Raw genomic sequence first — 15250 nt, forward strand, 5'->3', positions numbered from 1 at the left:
ATCAGACTGTTCTGCTGTGCAATTACTATATTGATCTCCTCCTTTCTCCCGTTTCCTGGTTTAAACGGTTTTACATAGCTCACTCATAGGCAGCACTGGGCAAGTTACTGAAAATTAGTAACTAGTTAAAATTACTAGTTATTTCTTTTAAAAGTAACTGAGTTGCTTTACTGATGACTGCATGTAGAAAGTAACTAGTTACGGGGAAAGTAACTTTTGCGTTACTTTTCAGTAGTCTTATTAATGCACAGGGTGTAGCCTAATGCTTAACAAAGGGTACCCAGCTTTCAATGGGTTAACAATAACTCGTAGACCACCTCATCTCTGGCCAGTGACCTACAACATTCCCAGCCTTCAAACCATAGAGGCCTTCCTCAAGAGGAGAAGCTTCTCAAACTTGTGATCTGATAGCCTACAGTATACAGCATGTTAACAAACGTCTTTTTTCTCCAATATTTCGACTGGGATTTTTAAATGGGGGAAATTAACACATATAGCTAAAAACTACAGGTTTTAATCTTAATTTTGATGTATAGGCCTAGAAGATGATAGAACAGTCAACTCTCAGCCTGCTGTATGCTGTAGACTACGCTAGCGAATACAGAATATAGTCACTAGTGATCCCTTTTCAATAACGTGTAGTAGCCTAAATGAATAGTGAAATTAAAGTCCTATGTTGCAAAGGGAATGGGCATTTTTAACTTGGCCATCCACAATGATATGAATCATAACTGACGCAGCTGGTGATGTCAGTTCGTAGCATACATTTTAGAGAAACCAGGACTAGGCTAGTTTCGGCTAGTTTGGGCTAGTTTGCTGCCTGCTATATAGCTGTTGCTGATCAGAATTGATTGTATTTGCATCTTTTACCGAATAATAACGAGGAACTAGGTTAGGAAAAATACCAGGTTCAATCGCATTTGTGCATTCTTGAATATCGGGCACACATCTTATGGGCACCTAAGCATAGATTATCCTACACTTTACCAGTATATTTTGTCCTTGATCCGAGGTGGGAAAATGTTTCCATGACAGAGAGCTCACGTAGTCAGAACCATAGACAGAACTGTCAGCCATGTAGGGTATTGTTGATGCACTGTGTTGACGTTAGATCATAAACAGGAAAAGGAGGCTATTTGTCCATTGCGCAAAAGTAACGAGTAACGACCCCATTTAAATTTCAGTAACTGTAACTGCGTTATGTTCATTTGAAAAGTACTTTTTTACATTACTAGTTACTGAAAAAAGTATTAGTGTTACTCCCAAGACTGCTCATAGGGCCCACCTATACCCTCTGTCCCTATAAGCACCCATTCCACCAGATAATGATATGAACCAGTATCAACTAATACTGTTATTAGGTGGGCTAGCTTGCAGAAGCTAGCCCAACTTGTGATATTCCCACTATTTCTTTCTTTCTTTCTTTCTTTCTTTATTAGGTGGGCTAGCTTGCAGAAGCTAGCCCAACTTGTGATATTCCCACTATTTCTTTCTTTCTTTCTTTCTTTCTTTATTATTCTCCCCGCTTTTTTGGACGTTAACTAGTTCTTCATACTTTGTGCTAGAAACTTCATTCAAACTTTAAAATGTTCATGACGTTCAGCTCTTGAACGGATCCATTCAGATTTTTGATATTTTTTATAGTTTTTAAGAAATTTAACTTTTAAAACATTTTTTTGTCCTATTGAAACTGCTTGAAATGCTTTTGGAATGTTCAGAAATTTTATGTTTTTAGAGTGGTGGCAGCAGTTGCTTTGAAAATATTCACACATTTTGTAAACTGCTGGCACTCCTACAGTTTTGAAAGCTCACACACATATTATACATCAAAATGTTCACACAACTGTGCTGATTCGTACAATGTAAGTATCTAAGCCGTATGACTTATAGTTTTCGCTGTATGACGATTTGTTCGGCAACTGCGCTCCTCATTGAAACGTATGGCAACGCACTCTAGCTTTTGAGCTGCTAATTTTGCATTTTTACTCTTTTTCTAACTTGTCGCTATGCCTACAGTTTTAACAGCTCATACACATATTATATATCGAAACGTTCCCATAACTGTGCTGATTCCTACAATGTAAGTATCTAAGCCGTGTGACTTATAGTTTTCGCTGTATGACGATTTGTTCGGCAACTGCGCTCTCCATTGAAACGTATGGGCCCACACACTACCTTTTGAGCTGCTAATTTTGCATTTTTACCCTTTTTCTAACTCGTCGCCATGCCTACAGTTTTTAAGCTACACGGACATATCATATCCTAAAATGTTCAGCATTTTCTCAGGATTCCTACGGTGTCAATATCTAGGCTGGCACCTTTATACTTTTTGAGAGAGAGCTGTCTGAATCGGACATGCCTTTCCATTGAAGTGAATGAGAGGATGCTCACAGTGTCAGTTGGGATTTGAATTTGGGGACACGTGCAGGCTCTCTGTACAGGCACCCTTTTATGACTATTGTGGTAGCATTCATATTCATTCATTCACTTCCTTCCTTCCATCCTTCTTTCCTTCCTTCCTTCCCTCCATCCATCCTTCCTTTCTTCCCTTCCTTCCTTCCTTCCTTCCATCCTTCCATCCTTCCTTCCTTCCTTCCTTCCTTCCTTCCTTCCTTCCTTCCTTCCTTCCTTCCTTCTTTCCTTCCTTCCTTCCTTCCTTCCTTCCTTCCTTCCTTCCTTCCTTCCTTTCCATCCATCCTTCCATCCTTCCTTCTTTCCTTCCTTCCATCCTTCCTTCCTTCCATCCATCCATCCATCCATCCTTCCTTCCTTCCTTTCCTTCCTTCCTTCCATCCTTCCTTCCTTTCTTTCTTTCCTTCCTTCCTTCCTTCCTTCCTTCCTTCCTTCCTTCCTTCCTTCCTTCCTTCCTTCCTTCCTTCCTTCCATCCTTCCTTCCATCCTTCCTTCCTTCCATCCTTCCTTCCATCCTTCCTTCCTTCTTTTTCTTTCTTTCTTTCATCCATCCATCCTTCTTTCTTTCTTTCTTTCTTTCTTTCTTTCTTTCTTTCTTTCTTTCTTTCTTTCTTTCTTTCATCCATCCATCCATCCTTCTTTCTTTCTTTCTTTCTTTCTTTCTTTCTTTCTTTCTTTCTTTCTTTCTTTCTTTCTTTCTTTCTTTCTTTCTTTCTTTCTTTCTTTCTTTCTTCCATCCATCCTTCTTTCTTTCATCCATCCATCCATCCATCCATCCATCTTTCTTTCTTTCTTTCTTTCTTTCTTTCTTTCATCCATCCATCCATCCATCTTTCTTACTTTGTATCTTTCTTTCATCCATCCATCCATCCTTCCTTCCCTCCTTCCTTCCTTCCTTGCATCCTTCCTTCCATCCTTCCATCCTTGCTTCCTTCCATCCTTGCTTCCTTCCATCCTTCCTTCCATCCTTCCTTCCATCCTTCCATCCATCCTTCCATCCATCCTTCCATCCTTCCTTCCTTCCATCCTTTCTTCCTTCCTTCCTTCCATCCTTCCTTCCATCCTTCCTTGTTTCTTTCTTTCTTTCTTTCTTTCTTTCTTTCTTTCTTTCTTTCTTTCTTTCTCTTCGTGGTGGCGTGGTGGTCTCGCCACCACGCCACAGTCCCCACAACTCAGCCCCTGATTGAGCTAGAGACACACAGTCTTCACCAGTGGGTGCAAGGAGACTGCCCGGAGGTCTTCATGGTGGAGTCAGTGTAGGTGGCCCGGAGAGGGGTACACTGTCCCCGACTGGCTCTGACCTGAGGGGGTGGAGTCTCATCACCACGCCACTATCCTTGCCACGGCCCCACAACTCAACTCTTGAGTGGGCTAGAGACACAGTCTTCATTGGTGGATGCATTGAAATTGCCCAGAGGTCACTGTACTGTCCGCGACTAGCTGTGACCCAAGGGGGCGGGGCCTAACCAGCACGCCACTATCCACGCCACGGGCCCCACAACTCAGCCCCTGAGTGGGCTAGAGACACACGGTCTGCACCGGTTGAGTCAGGTAGGTGGCCCGGAGAGGGCTACACTGTCCCTGACTGGCTCTGACCTGAGGGGGCGGAGTCTCACCCCCACGCCACTATCCACGCCACGGCCCCACAACTCAGCCCGAGTGGGCTAGAGACACATGGTCTTCACCGGTGCGGGCGGATAGGTGGCCCGGAGAGGGGTACACTGTCCTCGACCAGCTCTGACCTGAGGGGGCGGAGTCTCACCACCACGCCACGGGCCCCACAACTCAGCCCCTGATTGGGCTAGAGACACATGGTCTTCACCGGTGCGGGCGGGTATGTGGCCCGGAGAGGGGTACACTGTCCTCGACCAGATCTGACCTGAGGGGGCGGAGTCTCACCACCATGCCACTGTCCACGCCACAGACCCCACAACTCAGCCCCTGAGTGGGCTAGAGACGCACGGTCTTCGCCGGTGGGTGCATGGAGATTGCCTGGTCCGTAGTATTTCTAGCAGTAGCTGTTACATACAGCTGCAGCAGCTAGCCCACCTCACATTTTCTCCAGGAAATGTACTTTCTAGTTATTATTATTATTATTCTCCCCGTTTTTTGAACCTCTACTAGTTCTTCATACTTTGTGCTAGAAACCTCATTCAAACTTTAAAATGTTCATGACGTTCAGCTCTTGAACGGATCCATTCAGATTTTTGATATTTTTTATAGTTTTTAAGAAATTTAACTTTTAAAACATTTTTTTGTCCTATTGAAACTGCTTGAAATGCTTTTGGAATGTTCAGAAACTTTATGTTTTTAGAGTGGTGGCAGCAGTTGCTTTGAAAATATTCACACATTTTGTAAACTGCTGGCACTCCTACAGTTTTGAAAGCTCACACACATATTATACATCAAAACATTCACACAACTGTGCTGATTCGTACAATGTAAGTATCTTAGCAGTGTGACTTATAGTTTTCGCTGTATGACGATTTGTTCGGCAACTGCGCTCCTCATTGAAACGTATGGCAACGCACTCTAGCTTTTGAGCTGCTAATTTTGCATTTTTACTCTTTTTCTAACTTGTCGCTATGCCTACAGTTTTAACAGCTCATACACATATTATATATCGAAACGTTCCCATAACTGTGCTGATTCCTACAATGTAAGTATCTAAGCCGTGTGACTTATAGTTTTCGCTGTATGACGATTTGTTCGGCAACTGCGCTCTCCATTGAAACGTATGGGCCCACACACTACCTTTTGAGCTGCTAATTTTGCATTTTTACCCTTTTTCTAACTCGTCGCCATGCCTACAGTTTTTAAGCTACACGGACATATCATATCCTAAAATGTTCAGCATTTTCTCAGGATTCCTACAGTGTCAATATCTAGGCTGTGACATTTATACTTTTTGAGAGAGAGCTGTCTGAATCGGACATGCCTTTCCATTGAAGTGAATGAGAGGATGCTCACAGTGTCAGTTGGGATTTGAATTTGGGGACACGTGCAGGCTCTCTGTACAGGCACCCTTTTATGACTATTGTGGTAGCATTCATATTCATTCATTCACTTCCTTCCTTCCATCCTTCTTTCCTTCCTTCCTTCCCTCCATCCATCCTTCCTTTCTTCCCTTCCTTCCTTCCTTCCTTCCTTCCTTCCATCCTTCCTTCCTTCCATCCTTCCATCCTTGCTTCCTTCCATCCTTGCTTCCTTCCATCCTTCCTTCCATCCTTCCTTCCATCCTTCCATCCATCCTTCCATCCATCCTTCCATCCTTCCTTCCTTCCATCCTTTCTTCCTTCCTTCCTTCCATCCTTCCTTCCATCCTTCCTTGTTTCTTTCTTTCTTTCTTTCTTTCTTTCTTTCTTTCTTTCTTTCTTTCTTTCTCTTCGTGGTGGCGTGGTGGTCTCGCCACCACGCCACAGTCCCCACAACTCAGCCCCTGATTGAGCTAGAGACACACAGTCTTCACCAGTGGGTGCAAGGAGACTGCCCGGAGGTCTTCATGGTGGAGTCAGTGTAGGTGGCCCGGAGAGGGGTACACTGTCCCCGACTGGCTCTGACCTGAGGGGGTGGAGTCTCATCACCACGCCACTATCCTTGCCACGGCCCCACAACTCAACTCTTGAGTGGGCTAGAGACACAGTCTTCATTGGTGGATGCATTGAAATTGCCCAGAGGTCACTGTACTGTCCGCGACTAGCTGTGACCCAAGGGGGCGGGGCCTAACCAGCACGCCACTATCCACGCCACGGGCCCCACAACTCAGCCCCTGAGTGGGCTAGAGACACACGGTCTGCACCGGTTGAGTCAGGTAGGTGGCCCGGAGAGGGCTACACTGTCCCTGACTGGCTCTGACCTGAGGGGGCGGAGTCTCACCCCCACGCCACTATCCACGCCACGGCCCCACAACTCAGCCCGAGTGGGCTAGAGACACATGGTCTTCACCGGTGCGGGCGGATAGGTGGCCCGGAGAGGGGTACACTGTCCTCGACCAGCTCTGACCTGAGGGGGCGGAGTCTCACCACCACGCCACGGGCCCCACAACTCAGCCCCTGATTGGGCTAGAGACACATGGTCTTCACCGGTGCGGGCGGGTATGTGGCCCGGAGAGGGGTACACTGTCCTCGACCAGATCTGACCTGAGGGGGCGGAGTCTCACCACCATGCCACTGTCCACGCCACAGACCCCACAACTCAGCCCCTGAGTGGGCTAGAGACGCACGGTCTTCGCCGGTGGGTGCATGGAGATTGCCTGGTCCGTAGTATTTCTAGCAGTAGCTGTTACATACAGCTGCAGCAGCTAGCCCACCTCACATTTTCTCCAGGAAATGTACTTTCTAGTTATTATTATTATTATTCTCCCCGTTTTTTGAACCTCTACTAGTTCTTCATACTTTGTGCTAGAAACCTCATTCAAACTTTAAAATGTTCATGACGTTCAGCTCTTGAACGGATCCATTCAGATTTTTGATATTTTTTATAGTTTTTAAGAAATTTAACTTTTAAAACATTTTTTTGTCCTATTGAAACTGCTTGAAATGCTTTTGGAATGTTCAGAAACTTTATGTTTTTAGAGTGGTGGCAGCAGTTGCTTTGAAAATATTCACACATTTTGTAAACTGCTGGCACTCCTACAGTTTTGAAAGCTCACACACATATTATACATCAAAACATTCACACAACTGTGCTGATTCGTACAATGTAAGTATCTTAGCAGTGTGACTTATAGTTTTCGCTGTATGACGATTTGTTCGGCAACTGCGCTCCTCATTGAAACGTATGGCAACGCACTCTAGCTTTTGAGCTGCTAATTTTGCATTTTTACTCTTTTTCTAACTTGTCGCTATGCCTACAGTTTTAACAGCTCATACACATATTATATATCGAAACGTTCCCATAACTGTGCTGATTCCTACAATGTAAGTATCTAAGCCGTGTGACTTATAGTTTTCGCTGTATGACGATTTGTTCGGCAACTGCGCTCTCCATTGAAACGTATGGGCCCACACACTACCTTTTGAGCTGCTAATTTTGCATTTTTACCCTTTTTCTAACTCGTCGCCATGCCTACAGTTTTTAAGCTACACGGACATATCATATCCTAAAATGTTCAGCATTTTCTCAGGATTCCTACGGTGTCAATATCTAGGCTGTGACATTTATACTTTTTGAGAGAGAGCTGTCTGAATCGGACATGCCTTTCCATTGAAGTGAATGAGAGGATGCTCACAGTGTCAGTTGGGATTTGAATTTGGGGACACGTGCAGGCTCTCTGTACAGGCACCCTTTTATGACTATTGTGGTAGCATTCATATTCATTCATTCACTTCCTTCCTTCCATCCTTCTTTCCTTCCTTCCTTCCCTCCATCCATCCTTTCTTCCCTTCCTTCCTTCCTTCCTTCCTTCCTTCCTTCCATCCTTCCTTCCTTCCATCCTTCCATCCTTCCTTCTTTCCTTCCTTCCTTCCTTCCTTTCCATCCATCCTTCCATCCTTCCTTCTTTCCTTCCTTCCTTCCATCCTTCCTTCCATCCATCCATCCTTCCTTTCCTTCCTTCCATCCTTCCTTCCTTTCTTTCCTTCCTTCCTTCCTTCCTTCCTTCCATCCTTCCTTCCTTCCATCCTTCCTTCCATCCTTCCTTCCTTCTTTTTCTTTCTTTCTTTCATCCATCCATCCATCCTTCTTTCTATCTTTCTTTCTTTCTTTCTTTCTTTCATCCATCCATCCATCCATCCATCCATCCATCCTTCTTTCTTTCTTTCTTTCTTTTTTTCTTTCTTTCTTTCTTTCTTTCATCCATCCTTCTTTCTTTCATCCATCCATCCATCCATCTTTCTTTCTTTCATCCATCCATCCATCTTTCTTACTTTGTATCTTTCTTTCATCCATCCATCCTTCCTTCCCTCCTTCCTTCCTTCCTTGCATCCTTCCTTCCATCCTTCCATCCTTCCTTCCATCCTTCCATCCTTGCTTCCTTCCATCCTTGCTTCCTTCCATCCTTCCTTCCATCCTTCCTTCCATCCTTCCATCCATCCTTCCATCCATCCTTCCATCCTTCCTTCCTTCCATCCTTTCTTCCTTCCTTCCATCCTTCCTTCCATCCTTCCTTGTTTCTTTCTTTCTTTCTTTCTTTCTTTCTTTCTTTCTTTCTTTCTTTCTTTCTTTCTTTCTTTCTTTCTTTCTTTCTTTCTTTCTTTCTTTCTTTCTCTTCGTGGTGGCGTGGTGGTCTCGCCACCACGCCACAGTCCCCACAACTCAGCCCCTGATTGAGCTAGAGACACACAGTCTTCACCAGTGGGTGCAAGGAGACTGCCCGGAGGTCTTCATGGTGGAGTCAGTGTAGGTGGCCCGGAGAGGGGTACACTGTCCCCGACTGGCTCTGACCTGAGGGGGTGGAGTCTCATCACCACGCCACTATCCTTGCCACGGCCCCACAACTCAACTCTTGAGTGGGCTAGAGACACAGTCTTCATTGGTGGATGCATTGAAATTGCCCAGAGGTCACTGTACTGTCCGCGACTAGCTGTGACCCAAGGGGGCGGGGCCTAACCAGCACGCCACTATCCACGCCACGGGCCCCACAACTCAGCCCCTGAGTGGGCTAGAGACACACGGTCTGCACCGGTTGAGTCAGGTAGGTGGCCCGGAGAGGGCTACACTGTCCCTGACTGGCTCTGACCTGAGGGGGCGGAGTCTCACCCCCACGCCACTATCCACGCCACGGCCCCACAACTCAGCCCGAGTGGGCTAGAGACACATGGTCTTCACCGGTGCGGGCGGATAGGTGGCCCGGAGAGGGGTACACTGTCCTCGACCAGCTCTGACCTGAGGGAGCGGAGTCTCACCACCACGCCACGGGCCCCACAACTCAGCCCCTGATTGGGCTAGAGACACATGGTCTTCACCGGTGCGGGCGGGTATGTGGCCCGGAGAGGGGTACACTGTCCTCGACCAGATCTGACCTGAGGGGGCGGAGTCTCACCACCATGCCACTGTCCACGCCACAGACCCCACAACTCAGCCCCTGAGTGGGCTAGAGACGCACGGTCTTCGCCGGTGGGTGCATGGAGATTGCCTGGTCCGTAGTATTTCTAGCAGTAGCTGTTACATACAGCTGCAGCAGCTAGCCCACCTCACATTTTCTCCAGGAAATGTACTTTCTAGTTATAATTAGAATTAATAATAGTATAGTTAGCTACTGTTAGCCTCTAAGCTAGGTGCTCAGTGGACAAGCCACCGTCTAGTGATCTTTTTAACCCAAACATGTTTTCATGAATTCAGTGAAATAGTTGGAAAAGTGTTGTTCCTGGTTAGATGAAGCTCTAGCAGTGCAAGACGGGTCATGGCTGGTCAGATGGGTCAGACTGGTCAGAGGTGGTCAGACTGGTCATGGCTGGTCAGGGCTGGTCAGACTGGTCATGGCTGGTTAGGGCTGGTCAGAGGTGGTCAGACTGGTCATGGCTGGTCAGGGCTGGTCAGACTGGTCAGGGCTGGTCAGACTGGTCATGGCTGGTCATGGCTGGTCAGGGCTGGTAAGACTGGTCAGATTGGTCAGGGCTGGTCAGACTGGTCAGACTGGTCAGGGCTGGTCAGACTGGTCAGATTGGTCAGGGCTGGTTAGGGCTGGTTAGACTGGTCAGGGCTGGTCAGACTGGTCAGATTGGTCAGGGCTGGTCAGACTGGTCAGATTGGTCAGGGCTGGTCAGACTGGTCAGATTGGTCAGGGCTGGTTAGGGCTGGTTAGGGCTGGTCAGACTGGTCAGGGCCGGTTAGGGCTGGTCAGACTGGTCAGACTGGTCAGGGCTGGTTAGGGCTGGTTAGACTGGTCAGGGCTGGTCAGGGGTGGTCAGACTGGTCAGACTGGTCAGGGCTGGTTAGGGCTGGTTAGGGCTGGTCAGACTGGTCAGGGCTGGTCAGACTGGTTAGGGCTGGTCAGACTGGTCAGGGCTGGTCAGACTGGTAAGGGCTGGTCAGGGCTGGTCAGACTGGTCAGGGCTGGTCATGGCTGGTCAGACTGGTTAGGGCTGGTCAGGGCTGGTCAGACTGGTTAGGGCTGGTCAGACTGGTCATGGCTGGTAAGGGCTGGTCAGGGCTGGTCAGACTGGTTAGGGCTGGTCATGGCTGGTCAGACTGGTTAGGGCTGGTCAGGGCTGGTCAGACTGGTCATGGCTGGTCAGGGCTGGTTAGGGCTGGTCAGACTGGTCATGGCTGGTCAGGGCTGGTCAGGGCTGGTCAGACTGGTCAGGGCTGGTCAGGGCTGGTCAGACTGGTTAGGGCTGGTCAGACTGGTCATGGCTGGTTAGGGCTGGTCAGACTGGTTAGGGCTGGTCAGACTGGTCATGGCTGGTTAGGGCTGGTCAGACTGGTCAGGGCTGGTCATGGCTGGTCATGGCTGGTCAGGGCTGGTTAGGGCTGGTCAGACTGGGCAGGGCTGGTCATTTGATGGAGGTCCTGTGTCCGTGGATGATGGTTTGTATGTGGCCTGATGTCCTGGAGAGTGAAACCATATTCTAATGTAACCTTTAGGATGGCCGTTTGCATTCATATCCATGATTTGTGTTTGATTTTCCTCCAATATAACAGATGATTTCTGCTGTTTCGGGTGTCCATTCAGCTGGGGAGGTTATGATTGTGTTTCAGGCTTGGCCACTGGAGGGCGCCCTGTGAGAGCTCTTTAGTGCCATAGTACCTGCCAATCAGAAGTCACATGATGTGTTTGTTTCCCAGGTAACCTGGAGCAGGCCAATGAGGAGCTGCGAGCGGTTATCAGGAAAATCTGGAAGAGGACCAGCATGAAGCTGCTGGACCAAGTAGTGCCCCCTGCAGGCGGTCAGTGGGACTGCTCTGTGTCTCTGTCTCCCTCTGTCTGTCTGTCTGTCTCCATTCCTCTCTGTGTCTCTGTCTCCCTCTGTCTGTCTCCATTCCTCTGTCTCCCTCTGTCTGTCTTCATTCCTCTGTGTCTCTGTCTCCCTCTGTCTGTCTGTCTGTCTCCATTCCTCTCTGTGTCTCTGTCTCCCTCTGTCTGTCTCCATCCCTCTGTGTCTCTGTCTCTCTCTGTCTGTCTCCATTCCTCTCTGTGTCTCTGTCTCTCTCTTTCTGTCTCCATTCCTCTCTGTGTCTCTCTGTATGTCTCCATTCCTCTCTGTGTCTCTCTGTCTTCATTCCTCTCTCTGTCTCTGTCCCCCTCTGTCTGTTCTCCATCTCCCCCTCTTTCTGTTTCTCTCTCATATTCTAAGTGTTTACAAAGGACAGGCAAATCCCATGGCTGATGAGTACCCAAATGATTTACAGGAAGACCTTGTGTGCGTCGAGGTGTTCGTCCTATAAACCACCTCACCCTGGCCAGTGGAGAGAGGAGCAGGAACTCTCTGTGTCTGTGGTCAGATCAGGGAACAATATTTGAATAGATGAGTAACAGTGAGTGAGTCTCAAAGTTTGCATCACATCGTCATTATCATGACTGTTGCTCTCCAGGGCCTTTGTCTGACCGTGTGGACAGACAGACAGACAGACAGACAGACAGACAGACAGACAGACAGACAGACAGACAGACAGACAGGCAGGCAGGCAGGCAGGCAGGCAGAAAGACAGACAGACAGAGAGGCAGGCAGACAGACAGACAGACAGAGAGGCAGACAGGTAGACAGACAGACAGACAGACAGACAGACAGACAGACAGACAGAGAGGCAGACAGACAGACAGGTAGACAGACAGACAGACAGACAGACAGACAGGCCAGGCCCCTGTCTTCCTGTGTAAGCCATCTGTCAGAGAAGCCCCAGGTCTAGACCACAGATAACAACACCAGCAGCAGGATGTCAAACAGATACAGAATACTGAACACCCCGGTTTCAGAGAAACTCTCCTTAGTCATCTTTTTCTGTCTGTCCATCTGTCTCTGTCTCTCTCTCTCTCTCTCTCTCTCTCTCTCTCTCTCTCTCTTTCCTAACAAGCTGGATTAGTGGATTCTGAACATCCTGCCATGTTCTGTAGATTCTATATTATAGTTCCTTATGTACTCTGCTCTGTTCCCCTGTTCTCTCTACTCTGTTCCCCTGTTCTCGCTACTCTGTTCCCCTGTTCTCTCTGCTCTGTTCCCCTGTTCTCTCTACTCTGTTCCCCTGTTCTCTCTGCTCTGTTCCTCTGTTCTCTCTGCTCTGTTCCCCTGTTCTCTTTACTCTGTTCCCCTGTTCTCTCTTCTCTGTTCCCCTGTTCTCTCTTCTCTGTTCCCCTGTTCTCTCTGCTCTGTTCCCCTGTTCTCTCTGCTCTCTGGTGTAATATCTGATGCATGCTGTAGTTGACTAACTCCTCTCCCGCTGTTTCTCTCCCCCTCTCTCTCTCTCTCTCTCTCTCTCTTTCTGCGCTCAAGCTTCTCTTCTCTCCTCAGCTTCTCCTCCGTAGTGCCGCTCTCTTTCTCTTTCTGCCTCTGGAACGTTCTGATGCAGTTCTGTTTGAGGCTAGTGGCATGGAACTAGAGCTCCCACTCCTCCTCCCTTCTCTCCCCTCGCTCCCTCACGCTCCCTCTCCTCCTCCCTTCTCTCCCTCACTCTCCCTCTCTACCTGACTGTCTCTCTGTGGTTCTGTGTCCCTCCCTCACCCGGTCACTTCCTCCTCCCCTGCCCTTTCACCCCCCCTCCCTCACCCGGTCACTTCCCTCTCCCCTGCCCTTTCACCCCCTCCAGGGTGTGTCCCTGCTGTGCTTGACGGACTGAGTGACCAGACCACCTCTCTTGCACGCCAGCGTTACAGCTTCCCTAATATGACCCCAGTATCTACGGCCGGCTCAGCTTCAGATGTGCTTCACCTCCAGCCTCTAGATCTGATACGGCTCCAGATGCAATTTAGATAATATTGCATTCCAGTAATTCTCTCGCTCTGCTTCAGCTGGTGATCGTGGCAAAGCTGCTACTGTAGGAAAGCACTGTTGGCAGGGTAGTGCGGTGTAGTGTAGTATTGTGTAGTGTGGGCCTACTTTAGCTGTTTGAGAGTAGCGTCATTTACTCATGTGTGATTTCACTGATGTGTCTCAGTTTCAGAGCCGTCGTGCTTTTCTGACTACATCAGCAGATGTGTACTTGTCGCTAGCTGCTGATGTTAATCAGTCTGTTTCACATGATTTTTTAGAAGGTCACGACAGAGTGGTTGTGTGTGAGTGTGTGTGTGTCTGTGTGTGTGAGTGTGTCTTTATCTCTGATAGAGAGGTAGATAGAGAGTTGGGAAGCTGCAAATGTCTAATCATCAAGAAATCAAAGTTCTGTTATGATGTCTGACTGCACCAGAACGTCTTTCACACAGTGTGAGTTTTGGGTGAACTCTTTAATACAGACTGACAGAGGAGGCGAGGTGTCCCTTTCATAGAGATTGCCGTAGCAATGGACTGAAAGAGAAGTGTGTTGCTGGGTTCTAGTCAGTGTTGGAGAGTTCTGGGTTCTAATAAGAAAGGGCTCTAGTATGAGAGTTCTGGGTTCTAGTCAGTGTTGGAGAGTTCTGGGTTCTAATAAGAAATGGCTCTAGTATGAGAGTTCTAGGTTCTAGTCAGTGTTGGAGAGTTCTGGGTTCTAAAAGAAAGGGCTCTAGTATGAGAGTTCTGGGTTCTAGTCAGTGTTGGAGAGTTCTGGGTTCTAATAAGAAATGGCTCTAGTATGAGAGTTCTAGGTTCTAGTCAGTGTTGGAGAGTTCTGGGTTCTAAAAGAAAGGGCTCTAGTATGAGAGTTCTGGGTTCTAGTCAGGGTTGGAGAGTTCTGGGTTCTAAAGAAGAGATCTAGGTTCTAGTGTGAGTGTTCTGGGTTCTATTCAGGTTTGGTTGGATAGTAGGAGGCTTCTGGGTTCTAGTAGGAGAGTTCTGGATTCTAGTAGGAGAGTTCTGGGGTCTAGTCAGCGTTGGTTGGATAGTAGGAGGTTTTTTGGTTCTAGTAGGAGAGTTCTGGATTCTAGGAGAGTTCTGGTTTCTTGTAGGACAGTTCTGGGTTCTAGTAGGAGAGTTCTGGGTTCTTGTAGGAGATTTATGGGTTCTAGTAGGAGAGTTCTGGGTTCTAGTCAGGGTTGGTTGGAGAGTAGGACAGTTCTGGGTTTGTGCTGTATGGCTCTGGGCCAGATGATTGATATTTTCCAAGCATGCTTTTGCTGTGGGTGCTGACATCAGAGGCATGTGGTCTGTCCATTCAGATGACGATGTGACTGTGGGGAAGTTCTATGCCACCTTCCTGATACAGGACTACTTCAGGAAGTTCAAGAAACGCAAGGAGCAAGGCCTTGTGGGACGGCACTCGTGGGAGGGGCTTAACACCACTACCATCGCCCTGCAGGTGAGTTGGCTGACCATATATGTCCTCGCACTGGGAATAGCTTAAGAACAGGAAAAACTGGACTACAGTCAGCAGAAAACCTTGTGTGTGTGTGTGTGTGTGTGTGTGCGCGTGTGTGTGTGTGTGTGTGTGTGTGTGTGTTTGTGTCGTCGTGGCTTCGTTGCAGGCTGGCCTCCGCACGCTGCAGGACATTGGCCCAGAGATCCGCCGTGTCATATCATGTGACCTCCAGGAGGAGGGGCTAGTAGACATCAACACAGAGGAGGACCAGGAGATTTACAGGGTAAACCAATCATATCACGTCCTTCCATTACATCACTTCCTCTGAAGGTCCAGGGGTTGGGTTCTGTGGAGGGACAGACTGCCTGCCCAACTCACCTGGCTGGACAGACGAAGCCGGGCCAGTGTGTGATAGTCTGCTTGTTGATAAGAACAGACCGTAGATCATAGTGTCCCAATGGCTCAGAAGCTCCTGGTCCAGACAGCACTACTGCTACTGTACTGAGCTACAGTAAAAGAGGATGTGTAAAAC

General features: G+C 48.0%; 1 protein-coding gene across 1 annotated transcript in view; it reads left to right on the plus strand.

The window, feature by feature from the left end:
- Nucleotides 1–15250, plus strand: part of cacna1db (calcium channel, voltage-dependent, L type, alpha 1D subunit, b) — a gene marked incomplete at its 3' end in the record, with an annotated part of 128509 nt that overhangs the window by 107291 nt on the left and 5968 nt on the right. The window contains exons 40-42 of the mRNA XM_084446099.1: nt 11140–11241; nt 14579–14718; nt 14885–15001. Coding sequence (XP_084302225.1) covers nt 11140–11241; nt 14579–14718; nt 14885–15001 — 359 coding nt within the window. The remainder of the gene's footprint in view (nt 1–11139; nt 11242–14578; nt 14719–14884; nt 15002–15250) is intronic.

The sequence above is a fragment of the Borostomias antarcticus genome, assembly GCF_949987555.1.
Source record: "Borostomias antarcticus genome assembly, chromosome: 11".
Lineage (NCBI taxonomy): Eukaryota > Metazoa > Chordata > Actinopteri > Stomiiformes > Stomiidae > Borostomias > Borostomias antarcticus.